The 20240-nt window shown below is 47.7% G+C and overlaps 1 protein-coding gene across 2 annotated transcripts in view; it reads right to left on the reverse strand.

The window, feature by feature from the left end:
• Positions 1-228: 228 nt before the first annotated feature.
• SAMD10 (sterile alpha motif domain containing 10) overlaps positions 229-20240 on the reverse strand; it is a 46839-nt gene continuing 26827 nt past the window's right edge. Inside the window, exons 3-6 of one of the 2 annotated variants that reach the window (XR_012154632.2) lie at positions 15785-15953; positions 9780-9920; positions 9117-9281; positions 229-8659 (exon numbers count right to left, since the gene is read on the reverse strand). Coding sequence is in view for 1 of the 2 variants with exons in the window: in XM_073308983.2 (XP_073165084.1) it covers positions 8637-8659; positions 9780-9920; positions 15785-15953 (333 nt within the window). In the remaining variant the exon portion in view is untranslated. The remainder of the gene's footprint in view (positions 8660-9116; positions 9282-9779; positions 9921-15784; positions 15954-20240) is intronic. The other variant, XM_073308983.2, reaches the window with a different exon arrangement.

Here is a 20240-nt window from a genome sequence, read left to right on the forward strand (position 1 = left end):
CCAGGGCTTTCTCAAGCCTGACCTTAAAAACCTCTAAGGAAGGAGATTCTACCACCTCCCTAGGTAACGCATTCCAGTGTTTCACCACCCTCTTAGTGAAAAAGTTTTTCCTAATATCCAATCTAAACCTCCCCCACTGCAACTTGAGACCATTACTCCTCGTTCTGTCATCTGCTACCATTGAGAACAGTCTAGAGCCATCCTCTTTGGAACCCCCTTTCAGGTAGTTGAAAGCAGCTATCAAATCCCCCCTCATTCTTCTCTTCTGCAGGCTAAACAATCCCAGCTCCCTCAGCCTCTCCTCATAACTCATGTGTTCCAGTCCCCTAATCATTTTTGTTGCCCTTCGCTGGACTCTCTCCAATTTATCCACATCCTTCTTGAAGTGTGGGGCCCAAAACTGGACACAGTACTCCAGATGAGGCCTCACCAATGTCGAATAGTTGGGCCTGAGCGGCACAGCTTGGTCTGTGCACCCAACCCCAAGGGGTTCCCTGGGCTGCCTGACACAGGGGCTCAGCTCCAGTGACGAAGGGCCACCCGGGAGCCGGGGGAAAACCCGTAGGGGTCCCCAGAGCAGGTGGGATGGCACCAGGCCCCCATGCAGATGGAGTGATCTGCAGGGCTTGGGAGCTGAGCTCTTGGATTCTCCCACGGAGTTGGAGGGGAGAGGAGAGGTTTCAGATGGATGGAAACAGAACGACTAATACCAGCCTTGCCAAACTCAGACATTAACACCCATGAACCTGTCCCCCTCTAACATCATGAGATCAACTTAAAAGTCATGAGATTTTGTTTAAATCATAAATTTGGGATCTTTCTATTTGCCTTCTGCTTTTTTAACCTTTAGGGGACACTCCGGTCATCTTTTCAACATTTTCAAGGCAACCCTGAAGGCTAGAAACTCAGGGGAATTCTCACACCGCCACTTGCCTCTAGGAGCAGGGACTTAAATAAATGCATAAGAACGGCCATAGTGGGTCAGACCAAAGGTCCATTTAGCACAGGATCTTGTCTTCTGACAGTGGCCAATGCCAGGTGCCCCAGAGGGAATGAACAGAACAGGTCATCATCAAGTGATCCATCCCCTGTTGCCCATTCCCAGCTTCTGGCAAACTGAGGCTAGGGACACCATCCCTGCCCACAACCTATCATGATACTTGTGATAAAACTGCAATGGTTGGCAGCACTGTAAGACCCCTGAGCCAGATGGGTTCTCAGCCAGCCATGCACGCGCCTCGTGCAGTTAATGGAGCTGCACACGGAGGGCAGGACTGGGCCCAACATTTGGAGCAGTTGTTGGTACAGTATGTTGAAATTTCTGGTTTTCGCTTAGTACCGAACATGATCATACCCCATCACCAATGCTCTGCATGGGGCACACCTCTCCTAAACCCCCAAAGTAGCACCACGCACCCCTCCAGTGCCCATCTGGACAAAAGGGTGCAGAGAAGTTAATGGGACTGGCTCACAGCCACACAGCGAGCTGGTGGCAGCCTCAGGAATAGAACCCAGGAGTCCTGGCTCCCATCCCCCAACTCCGGCAGACGGGGGTTCAAGAGGGGCATGCAAGGGAGGGGTTATAGTGCTCCAGAAGGGTCACTCCATCTCTTCCATACAGGCAGGGAGAGAGAGACCTGCCTGCAGAGGAGACCGGCCATGCATGCAGCTGGGGAGCCCCTCTGGCCCAACAGCTCATTGGCCATTTTACCTGCACTGTGCTGAGGAGCATTGCTAGATCTCAGCTGACACCACGAATGTGGGCTCTCAGCCAGCTGACCCAGAAGAGCCCTTACTATGGTCACTGAGCACCCCCAGCACCTCGAGTCCTTGCTGGAGCCCGGTTCCCCGTTCTGGGCTTTGAATGCTTGGGCGCTGTGACTCAGCAGTGGCACCCAGCTTCCATGCTCAGATTTTCCGTCCTGAGCTGCAGGGGTACGGAGTCCACTGCGGAGACCAAAATGCCCTGTACTGGATCTCTAAGCCATGGCAGTCATCGGCTGCTCCGGGGGGGGGGGCTGCCGTCCCCCAAGGATGACCTGAGACAGCGGCAGGTGGCTGTGGGGGGCCGAGAGGGGGCCGAGCCCCCCACAAAGATTCTGTTGAAGCTGCTAATATTAATATGACTAAGTAAACCAGGCAATTGAAGCAAATCAGCCTGGGACCTGCAAGAAGCTCCAGCCATCCTGCTCTGTGCATTATTAATAAGAGCCTGGGGCCTGCAATACTTCCGACTAGAGACACACATCCCGGCCCCACACAGCTTCCCTTCTTGATCCTAATCAACCCCTGCAGCCCTCTCCCCACCCACACACACACATGAGTTCCTGTCAAAATCCCAAGTCCCAAGCCTCAGTCCATTTCCTGCCAGGCAGGCCGGCCAATGTACTTGAGCTGGGGTTAGCCAAGAGTAGAACAGAATTAACAAATTAACATAAAAATACTACGTTTTGATTAAAATTGCATGGACAATATCCCCAAAGAGCTTACAGCTTCCAAGCCCTTTCCCTCCACGAGACCCTTCATCCTCCGCTTGGCCTTGCGCAGGGCAGCAGTGCCGTGACTGACGCAAAGAGACGCAGAAGCACAGACAGATCTGACTGTTCATATGCTGAAGGCCTCAGGGAAGATGCAGGGCTTGGAGATCTTACATGTCTTTTTGGAGGGAGCTCACCTGTTCAGTAGGGTAGGGACAGGGCCCAATTTTCCTCTCATGGAACTTATCTGAAGGTTTTATATTGCTGCCCATCACCATAGTATCTGAGCACTTTCCATTGGGCTGCAATGGAGCTATTCCTGATTTACACCAGTGTGAGAAGAGAATCAGGCCCTTTGACTGGCGTTCCTCTTTAACAGCCCTGCAGAGCGTCACAGAAATTAGAGGTTGTAAAGGAGCTGTCGGATCGTCTAATCCATCTGTTGGCCAACACTGGATTGCTCCTTGCTGCACATTGCAAGAGGTTTGGTGAACATTCATAGAATGACTATGAGCATACAAAGCAGTCCACTTTTCATGGCTTCATTGCATTGTGAGGAATGGATTTTCCCCCAGACGCAGGGGGGAAAAGGTGGATTCTATGGCACATAGATGTAAAACTGAAAATTGGCTGGGATTTTGGGGACATTAATGTGCCTCACTCCTACCGGACCCATCACTGGGTTAGTCCCCTTTCTGACCGATGGCTAGTAGGTATGGAGTAATGGGGACTTCAAAGGCTGTTCGACTCTTTTGATTTCTGTGAGCTGTTGCTATTACTTTAGCAAATAAGACAGCTCTCTTGGCCAACTTTGATGGGCCATATAGCTTCACGGAGTGTCATCATCATTGACTGGGGACAACTTCATATGGTATTTTAACACCACACTGCTAGACCTCCATGTTCACAGGCCCTGATACTGCACCTCTAAAGATTTATACGATCTGAAGAGAAACCAGAGTGAGTCAATGGGAGCTTTATCATTGACTTCAGTGAGTGCAAAACACTAGCTCTGTAAGTGATCACAGTCGTTACTAGGACTGGGCAAATAATTCATAACAAATAATTAATTCCACATCTTTTTCTCATTGCAAATTGTCCACAAACAGATTGTGATTTTCCCAAGCTTATTTGTTAATCAGAATTAGTCACTGAATTTCCACTAATAATTCTTTGTCTCTAGCGCCCCCTGAGCAGTTAACAGAGAGTACTAGTGATCGAGTGGTTTTGATTGGGCACAGGTCACATGGTATGTTTCTGGTCCCTGACTGGATAAATGAAAGGTCAAGTTTCTGGTGTAAATAGGAGTCTGAAACTCATGATCTCTGAATAATCAACAACATTTGCTGAAATTCCCAAACATTCCTGCCAGTAAACTCATTTGCTAGACTATCCACGGGGAGCAGACACAAAAGGGGCACATGCAGCCAAAGCAAATTCATTTAAACATTTTAACAAGCGGAAATTAAAATTGCAGTATTTGCCCAGCTGTTGCAATGCTATAGTCTGCAATGATCTTTCTGCTCTGGGGAGAGTGCAGGAGTGGCAGATGGGTGTTGGGTATTTGCACACATTCTCAGCTGCTAGCTGCACCTCTGTGATACCCTTGATATTGCCAGCTGCAGTGCTGTGATGGCTTGCAGGGTGCACCTCTGCGGTGTAGGCACCATATTGGGCTAAAACATCAAAACCTAGTTTAATTTTTCCAATTCCTTACACATGAGAATCTCCAGCTCCCTTCCAGTGACACTTAAATGGTCTCTGTTATGTTCATAACATACACAGAGAGAAATTAGATAAAAAACATAATATACTCTTGCTGGAACACTACTTTATTCAGAACCTAACACACAAGAGTAATGGTCTCAAGTTGCAGTGGGGGATGTTTAGGGTGGATATTAGGAAAAACTTTTTCACTAGGAGGGTGGTGAAGCACTGGAATGGGTTACCTAGGGAGGTGGTGGAATCTCCTTCCTTAGAGGTTTTTAAGATCAGGCTTGACAAAGCCCTGGCTGGGATAATTTAGATGGGGATTCATGGAGGTTAAGTCCATTAATGGCTATTAGTCAGGATGGGTAAGGAATGGTGTCCCTAGCCTCTGTTTGTCAGAGAGTGGAGAAGGATGGCAGGAGAGAGATCACTTGATCATTACCTGTTAGGTTCACTCCCTCTGGGGCACCTGGCATTGGCCACTGTCAGCAGACAGGATACTGGGCTGGATGGACCTTTGGTCTGACCCAGTAAGGCCATTCTTATGTTCTTATGGGATTGGTCCTGCTTTGAGCAGAGGATTGGACTAGATGACCTCCTGAGGTCCCTTCCAACCCTGATATTCTATGATATTCTAAGAACCAAAAACAGAAAGAGACAAAGCAGGCTGCTCCCTATGGCAAGGCACAACTCAACCCATCTTGCTTTAGCCTGGCTCTTTGCAGACTGACTCTGAAGAGTGAAGATCCAGATCACACGCTTCCCTACAGAGCCCCCTAGCCTGCAAGCAAGACCAAGAAGCCCCCTCAGAATTTAGAGTGATTGTTTATAATTTTAACACAGTTTTCAATGCATCACATTCTCCTCTTTAGTGACACTCAGGGGATCATGTCCGTGCCAGCTCCCTGCCAACTAGCAGCCCGCACTGTTGGATGTGTTAATCAGTGGGTGCAGCACTGGGTTCTCCTACTCTGCTTACCACAACACATTAACTTTGGAAATGCAGCTTCCACTCAAGTTGGCGACCTTTCATTTCCCATGTGTTGTTAGCTGTACTGAACTGTTAAACTATGAGCAAACATAAACCCCACACTCCCACAGGGGCAAAGATTACAGGCTCCTTGATTCTCCTTTCTGTAGCATTTCTGTGGAATTGTTTTGGATTTTAAACAGTCAAAAATTAAAAGGACAAGTCTTTCTTTTGAGATGCCCACAGCCACCCCTGCCCATCACGTGGGGCACTCTGAGACAGTTGTAAGTCCCTCCCGTCTGCATCTCCCCCCGCGTGACACTTCTGAAGTGTGCTGCTTTTCTGGATGTCATCTATACAGGTGCCCTCTGCATCACTACAGAGTCAACAGGCTGGTCCAGTCTATTTTTAAGCTGCAGACGTTCTGAGTATTTTGTGCTGGGCTGTTTAAAAGAAAAAATAGCCTCTTAGCAAACTCTGATTGCATTGAGTCAACAGGGCTCAAGTGCAAGTCTGTTTGCTTTGCACAGAGACAGGGCCAGAGCTGGGTGAATGAGGCATAAGCGTTATCTAGGTATAAATCCCACAAATTTCCTTTGAAGGTACTCACACCTTATTTTAGCCCTTTGTGGGATGATGTGTGCAAGCCTATTTCATTCCCAAGGATGTTCATGGAAAGAGTAATTGTGGATACGCCTATGAAGGAGTACTTTCCGTAGCATTTGGATCAGGAGAGTTCACGCAACCAGCTTGAAAGCTACGCATGAGCAGGGATCCTAGAAAACCATCTGCCATGGAAAAATGTGGAATTTGCATTTTTACAGAGAATCTTTAGTTTTTATATTTTGTGAACAAATAAAAACATAAACAGTGGAACCCCGATTATCTCATCTAATTGGAACAGGAGCCAGACCGGATAATCAAAAATTCAGATAATCAGGAGAATGGGCAGGGCCCGGCCCTGTCGGCTTAAAAATTGTAAATATATCAATAAAATATTGTGTTTAACTGATAGCTCTATATATTGTGGCTAGGGAAACTAAAGTTCAACTTTTCATTTTAATCGCAGAAAAATGTGGATTTTTATGGTTTTTTTCATCAGAGAATTTTGTTTTGTTTTTCAATCACCAAAAACTAGGATACCTGCTCATGAGTCATCCAATCAGGATGCAGCAAGAATACCATGTGACTTAAGTGACCAATCACACAGATATTGCTATGTGAATACTCAAAGTAATTGTTTCTGACTGATTCATATGTTTGAAGACCAGAAGAGGCTATTATACTACAGTCATCCAGTCTGCCCTCTTGCATAACACAGACCACAATATTTCACCCATCTAGTTTAATAACTTGTGGTTAAACTAGAGCATCTTGTTTAGAAAGGCATCCAATTCTGATTTAAATACTTCAAAAGACAGAGAACTTACCACAGCCCTTGGTAAGCCATTTCAGAAGTCAATTACCCTTGCTATTAACATTTTTCATTTTGTTTCCAGTTTTAATTTTATCTACCTTCTGCTTCCAACTATTGGTTCTTGCTCTGCGTAACCTGAAATGTTTACAAAATCACCTGCTGAGTAATATCAAATAATGGGCAAATCCATACAAAAAAGCAAAGCCTATTCCTTTGTTAACCGAAAAAACAGCTAGATTCATAGGATAAATTTTTCACTGCAAATAGTTTGCCCAGCTCTAGATAAGACAATGGGCAGATAAGACGAGCCTTGTTTGGTTTTTGTTTCTGGCCTGAGAAATTTGAGGGTGTACAGCAAATGTGGGTGGAGAAGCCCTGGGCCCAGATACTTAGGACTGATGACACTTCTGACTGCTTTCTGGGTGCATAGGTTTGCCCTATTCACCGAAAGTTACAAAAGAATGGAAAGTCTGAGACATACCAGAGAGACACCCCACAGATGAAAATTCCAGGGTTTGTTTCACAGTTTCTTACCTGCCTGCTAGTTTGTGAAATGTGATATATCAGCCAACTGTTGCAGAAGCAATGCCTGCCTTACCAGGGTGGGGTGTGCAAGGAGGGGGCCAGATGTGATGGTAAAGGAGTGCTGCTGGTACTAATCATGTCACGGAGGCCAGAAAGGCGCCTGCATTTCATGAGCCAGGGCAAGCAGCAGCAATGCCAGGATGCTCCTGGTTAGCAGTTCAGGCTTCAGACCTGGATTATTGTGTGCGGTGGAGAATCAGAATTCAGAACAGAACCCTGGGTGAAAGCTCGAAATGCAAATGAACCAGGGGAAAAAAATATAAACAAACATGGAGGTTTTATAAGGAGTTCTCTAGATGAAGGGTATGAGAGGACACAAAAGCAATGGAATATTGCATCAAAGAACTCTTGATTCTCAGCCCTTAAGCCAGTCTCCTGCCCAGTCCTGCCACCACATCCTGTTGCACCAAACTACCCCGGAGGCTCCACCGCATTATAAATACAGCCAGTGTGAGCTTCATGAACTGTTAGGAGCTTGCCGTTTTGTAGGCTGACAGTCAGGCAAGGCCTTTGGCCACGGCATAGTTTCCCTCAGCCAACATTTCTGAGCTTTACAAAGAGGACTGCCTGTTCTCCCTCGGCTCTGACTGCATCGGCAGTGCAGAAACCAGTCACAGAGGTGGGTGGAGCCAAAGCAGACCAACTAATCAGGGTTCCTCCATATTCCCATAAATGAGGACAAGGCCAGCCCAATGAATGTTTCTTGGTGCTGCTTCTCAGAGGTCACAGTGACCTTATCGAGTGTGTGGATCCTGCATGTTCTCTTTTATGGGTAAGCGTTCTGGCTTCAGTGACTCAGCTCTTTAATTCACAAAGCGAAGCCAATCTCCGGGGGTTTGGCTCTGCCGTTAGTTTTTCTGGCTTGTCCAGTCATCTTATTTGCTGCTGCTAACGTTATCTCCTAGGACACTGGAAGACAGCCCAGTCTGAAGAGAGAACTAAAGCTTCCCCAGTAAGCTCTGAGGCATTGACACTAGCAGAGTCTGGGGACATCTGCAGCCTCCGCTGGGCCCAGAGGCCCTCCTGGTTAAAGCATGTCATTGGGGCACATGTGGTTTCACGGTGCATGGTTTTGATTAGTCCCAAGAATGACCATGTCATTAGTCCTAAGAATGACCTTAAAATGAACTGTCTCCAGCTACCACATTCATCTTGAGGTCTTTCCCCCTGTGATTGACTGGATCCCAGAGGGGAGCATGTCACATGTCCTGGTGACCATTTTCCTAGTTTGCCTCTAATTGTCAGCCATGTCTGCTGGAGAAAATGTCTGAACTCTGCACAGGAAAATATTAATAAAAGAGAGACCGAGAGAGAGAGAGAGAGAGAGAAGGGAGGGAGAGAAGACCCATGAGCAGTTTGGAAACTGTCTCTTTATATTCCAAGCATGCGATTCAGGTTTTCATATCTGTGGTCCACAGTCCATCCCAGAGGTGCTCGGTTCACAGTGTTGGAACAATCTGCCGAACAGACGGCTCGGCTAGGAGACGTTTCCAAAAGAAGCTGGAATAAGGAGGAAAGAGAGAAGAGGATGAACGCCAAGCCTGCAGTGCAATAGCTTAGGGCTTGTCTACACCTGAAACTCTACTGCGGAATGGCTACAGCAGCACCACTATCGTGCTCCTGTGTAAACACCACCTATGCCAAGAGCCCATCGGAGTAGGTAATCCACCCCCTCAGAGGCAGTAGCTAGATCAACGGAAGAATTCTTCTACCCCATCTACACCATGGGCTAGGTCGGCTTAACTATGATTTTTCACACCCCTGAGCGATGTTGCTGGGCTGACCTAATTTTTGAGTGCAGACCAGGCCTTAGAGACCGTGCCCACTGCAAAGCACAGAGAACTTCGCTGCCTCTTTACAGCTATCACAAATGCTGTGCTGCACCCCAGAGAGCCAGCTGTCCCTCACTACTAATGGAAGGGGCCCTTGGCTTAGACTCAGCTTTGCTATGACTTACGTCGGGAATATGGCCCTAAAGGAAGCAGCGTCAGAGAATTCAGTCCTGTATTGTTCCAAGTTTCCTCCTCTATTCCCTTGCAGTCCTCATTTTGGGCTTGAGCCTTGAGAAATCCTGGGAGAGCAGGCTAAGGCACCATGGAGGGTCCCCGGCTGTGGCTTGGGTCTAAGACAGTGTTGCAAAAGGAACAATGGCATTGCCTGTGTCAGCGGAAGGAGCTGACTGATGCTTTCTGCTAATCTCCAAGAAAGCAGAAGCTCCACAGTGTAGCTGAGCCCTGTTCTGTAGTGACGATGCCAAGGGCAGAAGAATGGTTCTCATGCCTGGGATCCTAGGTAGTACTTAATGGGGGTTGCTTTTGGGAGGAGGTCACCTATCCCCAGGGAACTGACATCATCAAACCGATTGCATGCAGGCCACCACATAGCCATTGGCCACAACAACTGTCAGTCAGAGCCGACCCGGGCTGGATTCGAACTGGTGACCTACAGACGAAACATGCCACAATCCATTACCTAGCCCAAGCCATCTGACCCTTTTCCCCTTTCAGGCCCCAAGAATGTTGGCATTTACCCAATGACGGCAGAGCAAGGCACGTACCACTGCAGTCACCAAAGGATTCATGGCTGCTGCTTCACAGCCCCTCCTCGCCCTCCCAAGTACCTTGGCTGAGCAGCTGTAGGTTCCGGACCTCCTCCCGCACCTGGAGTTGCAGGACTTGCTGGAGGACCTCCTGCCGCTGAGACTCGTGAATAATGCCCATACGCTGCAGCTTCTCTGCGTTCAGCCGCAACAGTGCCCGACCTGCCGAATGCAAGCGAAGAGACAGCGCTCATTCAGAATGACGGAGCAAGATAGCTCTGACTCGCATCAGCGGTGAAATGGTGAGTGCTTAGGAAAGCCAGGCGCTGGGAACACCGGCCAGATTCCATAGGCAGGCGCTGGGTTAACCACTGTTGGAGTTGGTGGGTGTAGCAGCTGCCAGGATGGATGTAAAAAAGCCACTAAACTCCTTCCTATAACCAGATAGCTGAAACAATAGGAGCCACCACCAAAAACAGGCATTTGGCAAGGCTTGAGTAAAAATTGAAGTCTGAGGCCCAAGGGGTTTCCCTGGGAACTGTCATGGCAAACACAGGGGCTGGGGCATTGATTGGTGGAGCTGTGGGTGTCTGGGTGTCTCAGAGACACAGGAAGTAGACCAGAGAAGCAGGGTGAGAAGCAGCAGAAAGCCAAGGACGCTGTCAGAAAAAGCACTAGCAACGTGGCCCTGAGAAAAGCTAAGAGAGAGCTTTTGGGCTAAGCGGTGGCTGGAAAAGGGGCTCAGAACAAAGACGCCATCTCTTGTTATTTGATTCCTGCTGGTTTAGGGAAACAGGACTTTGTACATTCTATGCAAATCAACAGGACTGCATCAGAGAATCACCTGATTCCATCACCAATTTCTCCTCCTAACTGGAACAGCCCACAAGACCTTGAATTTTTGGCTAACCACTTGGGTCAAAAGGTGCATGCTTCCAACAGGCAGCCATCAGGAAGAGTCCTAGCACAGTGAGGCCAGGTACCCAAACAGGCTTCAAAAGTGCCCCATGAGTAACGGCCACATGATCAAGCTGAAAACATCAAACATCCACACATATAACTTGGCATTTGTATCTGCTAATGGGGAGGGGCATGTTGAAAATTCATCCCCCAAATGCAGAACAAATAAGAACCTGAATTCCGTTAATCAGAAAGGCAAGAAGGGCGGAGGGGAAGAAATGGTGACAAATGCAGCCCCCTCCAGCAGTGATCACCTAACACAGCTACGCAACAGCCTCAGCAGCAACCCTACAATACAAAAGAATTATACCAGAGATGCACACATGTAGTGTTAGCTGCTGCCTTATCATGTTCTTAGGCTGAATCGTAATGCACCTCCAGTAAGACTGTTCGGAAATTGAATTGTATATTGATGACTCTCCCCAGCTCCCTTCATGGGGAGAGTCTCAGTCCGGCACTGACAAGATTTATGTCTCTGTCAAAATGACTTCTGTGGCCGGCAGTAAGTGCTCTATTGCTCAGAGCCTCGTGCAAGGAGTACAGGAGCCTGGGCTGTACCTAGGGCCTATTCCAGGTGGTCATGGAAAGTAAAATCAGGAACGGGGGGAGGTGTTTTTCTGCAAATAAAGCCATGCTGGCACGCTTGTTCCCAGCAGGGGGTTTACTGTTGAATGCACAACTGCCAGTGTGTATTGCCACTCAGTGTAAACATTCCATTTGTGGGTTCAGTGAGCCTGCCCTAGAGGGTAACCCGCGGGGCTCTCCCACGACACAGCTGCAAGGGCTGTGCGAGTACTCACACAAGGCTAGGACCATCTTCTGTCTCAGCAAAAGATCTAGTCACTCACCCTGCTTGTTAAGGGCTGGGCTAAATCAAACAGAACCTAACAGTCACTGGGCACCCTTCACCATCCTCTGGCATTCCTGAAAAGGACAACTCTCAGTTGTCAGACAGTGGCATGGTGGGAGCCCTAATCTTAAAGTTTGGGTCAAGGGCTTGCCCCTCAGATCACGTAATCCCTAAAGGCAGGAGCTTTCTATTTGTCAGCTCCATCTCCTGCATTAGGACATATTGTTTGGAATGCCCCGGCTCCGCTCTTCTCTGGTATACTGGCAATGTGAGGAGTTAAATTAGAAGTACCCATCAGAACACATTAACGTTCTCATCAGCGCTTTTAGTCACAGCCATTCTCCTCCAGTCCAGGGGCTATCAGAAGAGGGGTTTTACAGCCAGCTTTTGTCCCTGCCTCCCAGAGTACATTTGCTAATTCTTCCTTTATTTCCGATGCAAGGACTTGGGTGAGCTGTTACATTAGAGCCGTATCATTCCTCTAGGGCATGAGACAAAGGCATACAGCTTCCCATCTCACTCGCTCCCTTCCCCGCTGCCTTCTCCTGGCAAAGCATGGTATTATCCATCTCTGCCTCACAAAGCAGGCTGCAGACTAGTGGTTCTGTGTGAGGTAGAGAGGGAGAAAAAAGAGGCCGGGACTGAGTCAATTATGTTTGCTTTGTGGGGACTTGATTCATTTTCTGGGTGTCCTCTCAGAGAGACACACCCGTGGAGCGGACACTACTTTGACTACCAACACCCAGCTGGCTAATTGAAAACTTTAAAATATTAATTCTGCAGCTTCGCTTACTGTCTTTCTTGATGTTCTTCTACAAACATCCCTTTGTTCTTCAGATCAAACAGCCCCTGATTTACTATTTTAGGATACCCTGCTGCAGTCTAACACCTGAAAAAAGTGTAATTTATGTGACCTTATCAGGTACCTCGATATTAAATACATATGTAAGCAATAACACCTGGCCAGATGTGCAGTGTTACCAATACCTGCATAATGTGGGTAGATTGTGCAATATGAGGCTGAAGATCAAAGACCCTTTAACCGCTTGAGAACGGCAGGTATTTACTATAATGAAACTTCTTGAACTAGGTTATTGCTTTGCTTTGTTGTTATTTCTGGAGCAGGGAAAGAGCTGGTGTTGACTACCTTTCTGTAACAAACTAATGAGCCCTGGCCTTTGTGGTTATTCCCAGTGACAGCTTGGCTACAACCTTCATCAGCTGATTAGAGTCCTCCTTTGGTAATGCTAATTTAGCCATCCATTGAAATGAAAGGGATTCATGTGTACGCATTCCAGGGCAGAACTTTGTCTATAGTATGTGTGTGTGGGACATAGGACAGTAGCAGAATCTCAGATCTGAAGCCTTTGAGAGTTTGAGGGAGAAGTGGGTGGATCCTCACATATTAACCCACTGCCTAGGGCTTTGGTTCTAGGTTGGATCCAGAACTGGGAGAGGTCTCTGGTATTTTCTGGTTTCTGTTTGGATGTAGCAAAATCTTGCGAGAACAGTCGCTGATGAGATTTTTGCTGAAGATGGTGGAAGTGTTACTACAACTGCTGATCTCACTAGATTTACGTCTTCCGAGATGGGCAAAATATCAGGATATCAGCAGAGCTGGCTTCATTTATTTTTCTTAAAACAAAAAATGGCCCTTTTTAGAAAACAAAGAAATTCACAAAAAGCTGGTGACTTTTTTAAGCTTGTCTTCTTTTGCAAATTTTTTCACAACACTTTATCAAAAGCATTATCCAAATATTTTTATGTATTGAAAACTGGTTTTGATGAAAATAGATTAAAATGTTTTGCAAAAACAAAACAAAATACATTTTAAAAATCCCAGACAATGAAAAAAATAGGTCTGTTTTGAATGCTGCAAAACAGAAACAACTTAGACATTTTGAAATTGTTTGCAAAAAACAATTTGTTAAGATTTTTATCCAGCTGATATTATCATAGTCGATAGTTTGGGTCAACGTTCTTGCAAGAACAGCTTATGAGTTTTTGCAACTGTTGATTTCTAATACACCACCTAGGCATGATTTGCCTTGTAGATGCATCTGAACTCAACCTAAACCTAAGTAAACTGAATTTGAATATATAGAACAGAGCAAACTGTCCCATTCACACATTATGTACATTCTGCAAAATGTTCCTTAGCTTTAGTTCCACGTTTTGCTCATATTTGAGGTGCAGAGGGCCCACTTTCTGGTGTATCATTGGGTTAAAGGCTTTTGATGGCATTTTCAGCCTCTTCCTTGGCTGCTGCAGAATGAAAAGGTGAACAAGTTCCCATGTCTAACCCTGCAGCTTTTGGCATGCAATGCAATCAGCAACAAATGATGAGGTAGGAAATGGATATTATGAGGAACAGGAAATTTGTTTAATATTTAATCCTCAATCATCTCTGCATTTCTACTGACTTTTCCAGTCACTTCCATTTTTTTTTGGTCACATCAGGCTCCTTATTAATATTATATGAGATGATGAGTCTACTTGCTGCATTGAGCAGAGCAATAAACAGCAAGGCAGATAGGAAGAATGGCTTAGTAACTAGGGAACAAGATAAGGACTCAGAGGACCTGGGTTCAATGCCTGACTCTTGGGCCAGTCATTTAATTGAACCTAGCCTCAGTCCCACTTCTATAGACTGGGATTAATATTTTCCTACCTCTCAGGGGTGGTGTGGGGGATAAAAGTCTCTGACTCATTACCAGGTGCTCAGATACAACAGTGGAGAACCTAGCTACTCAGACTCTGGAGTGACAGGATTCTAAAGAGGACAGCCTTCTGTTCACTCGTTTCCTCTTTTCACACAAAACCCACAGCCGCCTAAATTCTGAACTGGGAAAGAAACTGGAAATGGTTAAATTGTGCTGTTAAAATAGTAAGCCCTGACTCTTGTTTATTAAAGAAATAAGGTGGGGGAGGTGATAGCTTTGATTGGACTGACTTCTGTTGATTGAAAAGGCAAGCTTTTGATCTTACACAGAGCAATTCCTCAGGTCTGGGAAAGGTACTCAGAGGGTCACAGTGGAACAGATTGTTAAACTTAAGGAGTTAACACATGTTGCAAGAGACCATTCAAGGTGAAGTGGGCAGCTAACACCTCTGCAGATGCAGGACAAAGAGGGTTAGTGTGTTATACAGATTGTTATAATGAGCCATAAATCCAGTGTCTGTTACTGAGTCCATGATTTTTAATGTCTAGCACAGTTATGAATGTAAGCTCCCAGGCTTGTCTTTTGAAGGTGTTGTGCAGGTTTCCTTTGAGGATGAGGAAGGAGATCAGATATGGAGTGTGCACCTTTCCCAGACCTGAAGAAAAGCTCTGTGGAGCTTGAAAGCTTGTCTCTTTCTCCAACAGAAGTTGGTCCAATAAAAGATATTCCCTCACCCGCCTTGTCTCTCTGATATCCTGGGACCAACACGGCCACAGCTACACTGCAAACAACAATGGAAGATCCGTCTTCCACGATGTCACCTTCAGGTGCCTAGACAGATACTTGAACATAAGATCTTGCCTTACAGTTTATTTTAAAAGACTGCTGTGACATCCTGACAAAGCCCCTAGCCCTTCTCAGAACCCGTCAGCTTAAAGAGATTGTGGCTAAGGAGCTCCTCCCAGGTGTTGATTAGCAGAGGGCCAGGAAGAAAGTCGGCTGATTAGAGCCGGTTTTAGCATTCTGGGGTGGGAGTGTGAAGCAGTTTTTGCTGCTGCCTCTTCTCATGCTCCCCATGGCTGCCTGAGCAGGGAAATGGGAGAGAAACTTACTTAAAGAAAGAAAAGTAGCTGAAATTTCCCTTTAAATCAGGGATGTCAAAGCCCTCATGGGACCCAAAGACCAACTTTGCCTGTCAAAAGACAGTCCCCCTGCAGTGTAAGCTAGGGTTTTAAATGGCCTGGGCTTTGGGTGCAGACAGATCAGAGCTGGGCCCAGCACCCTACCCTACAGAGGCATGACTCTGGCTTGATTCATAGAGGTAGGGGTCTCGTGCAGAGTTCGGATCTGGGGGTTGATTCCAAACCCCTGGGCCCTGAAATGGTATTTGGATCAAGGGGTTTGGCTGAAGGCTCCCCTCTAGCTCTGAGTGTGGTGTTAGCTACAGGTGAGGACTGAGCTGTCTTGAGGGAGAGGTGTTGGGGAAACGTGAATCACATTCGGCTAGTTCTGTTAATAAACCAAACCACCTGTACGCAACAACCACCGAAAGTCTTTACTCATCATCAGCATTTTTCAATTAGTACCAGCTGGAGAGGGAGCATCTACTGTACCTGTGATAGCGTGATGGGAAAAGGCCTCCACATAGATGAGATAGTTATGGGGACAGTGTTTCTTTAGCCATCTGCACACATCCTGTTGGGTCCATAACACCACCGGCTTGGTAAGGCTGCCTAGCGTGGGGCTGGTATGGTAAATGCCATAGTGATCACAGGGACGACTCTACAGAGGTTTGGAAGCAGGAAACAGAGAAAGGGGAGGGTGTTAATGGACTTCAGTACCACCAGGAAGAAAAAACTCAGCCATGGGATGAACAGAGGCCAGGCTGAAACATCTCTGGAGAAGAGAGGTGCTTGGATAGTCTGGAAGGGAGAACCCCACAGTCGGTAGCAGGAATGCCTGCATAACATTGCCCAAGATACTTTGTAAGATCATCCTAACCCTCCTAATGGTCTTTTTCTTATTGGCGTGTCCAGAAGCAGCCACAGGCGAGTTGTAGGAAACCATGCATGGACGGAAGCTAACAAACCAACTGCAGAAGGGAGAGAGGAGAACTTGGATCCATGCCAAGCCTGTTGACCACACCCCAGCTGCATATTCTACTCCTGCATTGTCCTGTCTTTCCCAGAAAGCAGGCATTCAGGAAGGATGCTGCATTGCATGGGCATGCTATGACTGCTGCTTACTGTACTAATCAGGATAATTTCCCTGTCAGTCTGTCCTCCCCACATCTGCTCTCTCCACCCATTACCTCATCCTGTGTTTAGACTGTAAGCTGTGTGGGACAGGGACCATCTTTCCCTCTTTGTATGCACAGTGGCTAGCACAACGGGGTGCAGAACAGGGCTCCTAGGTTGCCTACATACAGACTAATACTAACAATATGGCAACATTTGTCTCAGAAGCATTGTCGCTCATGGTACTGCCCTGACTGAGAGGTACTGCCAGGAGCAATGCAAACACCGCTTGTCTTCGTTCAGTGCACAGGCAGATAGCACCTGTGCTCAGCTGCTCGCCAGTAAGCACCTTCACAACTTACTGCTGCTTTTCAAACAGTCAAGGCCCAGCTGCACCTATATTTAAAAAAAAGTCTTTGCAAGAGCACTCCAGCAACGTGCTCGGAGCTGCATGGGCAAACGGGGTAAATGCACCTGCACGTGGCGAGTGAGGCGTGACCCAGCCTCGTTAGCCCTCGGAGGTGCACTCGTCCGATTTGCACCCATAATCACGGAGGCTCTTTCGCCAGAGCGTTTCTTGAACAAGAGCCTCCGAGAGGAGAGAAAAGCGCAGGCAGGCTCCCAAGAGTAACTGCAACCTGAGCCCCACAAAGCCTATCAAGCCAATACTCTGACCTCCCCCAAACAAATAACTCTGTCATCTCTCTTCCCTCCATATCCACCAGTCCCAGCACCTTCCCCTGCAGGCTGCCAATCACTATCAGTGGTGAGGATTGTTTGCGGGAGGCACCTGTCCAGAGAGGATGGGGCTGAGACCCGCCCAACTCCTGACACAGGGTGCAGACAGTTTATTATCAGCATCGATCTCTGGTGGATGAGAACCAGCAACCCAGGGCCTAAAGGCGATCTCTCCAATTGCCGGTCCTTGAGCCACCTGTGACGGGTTTCCCCTGGGATGCTATCTGGAACTGGAGTACTACTGAGCCCTCTGACCCACCAGCCTGGGCTTCCTCTCACACTGTGCTGCTGTGACAAATTGCAAAGCCCTCCAAGCTTTGCACTTTCACCAGTATTTACACAGGTAGGGACATGCCCAGCTGCAGTCACATGCAGGCTCTCTAACTACCAGCTTGCCCGCCTAGGACTCAGAGCAGTACCGTCCTGCCTTGGTCAAACCTGGCCAAATCTGGTTTAATACCCGGTCCGCCTCGCCCTCAACGTGAAGAAGACCGTGCACACTTTTGGTAACCAAACGGAGATTTTTCCCAGATACCTTAGTCAAATGCAAACTGGTTTGGATTAAACCACAAAATAAGTTTATTAACTACAAAAGGATAGATTTTAAGTGATAGCCAACAGATCAAAGCAGATTACCTAGTAAATAAACAAAACCACAAACTGGGTTTAACATACTAGATAGGTAGGATATGAATTAGCAAATTTTCACCCTGAGTGATAAACAGGTTGGCAGATTCTTAAGGCACAAGCTGCCTTGGCTTTGCTGGCTGGGTTTCCCAGGTTTTCATACATAGGCTAGAAATCCCTTTAGCCTGGGACCTCACTTCCCCCAGTTCAGTCTTTGTTCCTCAGGTGTTTCCAGGTGTGTTGTTGTAGGGAGAGTGAGATACCATCACAATGTCATTTCCCCCTTTTTATATCTTCTTCCCCTTGCTGGAAAGCTTTTTTGCTGTGACCTGGGTCAGACAGTTCCCATTGGGTAGTGCTATCTCTGAGAGGTTTCTATTGTGCCCAGTTTCTGGGGTACTCCTTGTGTGCATTTCCTCAATAAGCCATTAACATTGTTTGGCCTTTTTATTGTTGTACGTGAAAGGCTGCTTGTGGGTGTTTTCAACCTCCAACATATTTTGGTAACACACACATAGCCAAACTCCATAACTTCACATATGATGATAACACATACAATCCAATGAGATATCACTGTCCAGCAGACAAGACTTTGAGAATGATACCTCACAAGGCATACTTCGTACAAAACATATCCTAATTACCTGACAATGGTGAATAAGGGGGTGCCAGGATGTCACACCACCCACTCCCCTGCTGTGTGTGATTTAATGCCGGCATGGCTGCTGCATCTTCCCCTGGATAAACAGGAGAGCTCCATCTTTTTGAATTCTCATTTCATCTCTGTGACGGGGGCTTGATGGGGGTGCGGGGGATGGAAGGGGGGGTCTGTCACGGGCTATTTCCTTCCCTTTCACAGAAGAGCGTATGTGACGTTCCCGGGAACCGTTCTGTGAAGATGCCCCAGCCAGCCGTGACTTTGCTAGTTAGGAATCCAATTACAACGAATGCTCAGGGCCGTTACACACTAATGCACAGGCCAGAAAGCACTTATTTATTCCTTCCCCCTGCCTCCACCTGCCCTGAAAGCCTCAGTCACACATAGTACTAGGAGATGATAGCTCCTTCCTCAGCTCCCTTCCCGGGGAGGGTTGCACCCAAAGGCAAGTAGCAATGAGCTCCCAGGTCTAGCTGTTACAGGGCTCATCCAGGACCTTCTGCACCCACCCAGGGGATCAGCTGCAAAATCAGCCGCCCTCTCCAGTGTGTTCCCTAGGTCCAGTGGGGAGGAAAAGCAGTGGTGCAGGGTCACTGTAGTGGCAGGATCATTTAGGGGACAGGGTTAATCTCCAAATCACTAGATGTTAGCCCTGACCAAAGGGGACCTGAATGCTTACATGCCCCACTGAGCAAGCCAGGGCATTTCCCAGCAGTGCCTGGTGCCTTGCTGTCCCCGTAGGAATTGCCGGAGCAGAGCAGTCATGCACCGAGTTTCACATCCCATCTCTGAGAGCTGCCAGTGCCAGATGAATCAGAGGAAGGTGCAAACCCCATCCATGGGGGCTGCTTGCTCATGGGGAAGTCACTTCCCTGCCCTGGCAATTAGAGGTTGGCTCATCCCCTGATGCAGGAAAGAGTCTCTCTTATGTATTTTCCATAAACTTTTCAGCAGAGTGCAGCTCCACCCAGCAGGTAGCAAGACCTCCAGGAGCCCTCACACTCACCCCTTCTCTGAGAGAGGGTCTGGCTCCCGAAGCCAGGGCGCAAGACTCCCCAGTTGCTGTCCTAAAGCAGCAGGGCTGAGTGTGCGGCACCACGTGTGACCTGGAAACAATAACAACAGGCTGGGACTTGCCCCCCGCCCCGGTGCTCAGTCCCATGGTTTTAGTGCACATACCCAGCACCGGACTGGGAGGTCCAAATACTGCCAAGGCATTCAAATGGGGAGTTTGAGCGACATTTCACAGCCCGCTCCATGGATGGTCCTCCCAGAATTTAAGCCCAACATTTGAGACATTAAAGCTACCTAGAAACCCCCTCCCGCCACATAAAACCGCCTTGTGCTTTGCAATGCTCATGAGATGGGTACGGAAGCTGCAGCCCACCGTCCTTTGCCATCCGGCCCTTGCTGTCCCCCTTTGGCTTCAAGAATCTCTCGGTCTCCATCTCATCCCCAAATTCTTTATCCCGCTTGCACTGGGAGTGAAGTCATCCCAGGCTTCGGACACTCACAAAGAGTCAGAGTGAGGGAACATGTGACTAGCTCCTTGCTAGTCTCTCCAGAGCAAGGGGGCCACCCTCACAGATTGCAGGGACTGGTCTGATTTAAACTGCTCAGTGTCGAAAGAAGCAGCCGCCAATAATGGGAGGTGAAGGGACAGATGCATTGCACATTATGTGACGGAAAGAAAGGGGCCGGAACTGCATCTGCAGCTCACAGCTCCTGCAAATGAGTGGGCTAATAGACCTGTCTAGGGTCCACGCTAGTCAACCAGGCACCAGCAAGTTACCGCCAGCAAAATGCAAA

Source organism: Lepidochelys kempii, chromosome 13 (genome assembly GCF_965140285.1).
Source record: "Lepidochelys kempii isolate rLepKem1 chromosome 13, rLepKem1.hap1, whole genome shotgun sequence".
Lineage (NCBI taxonomy): Eukaryota > Metazoa > Chordata > Testudines > Cheloniidae > Lepidochelys > Lepidochelys kempii.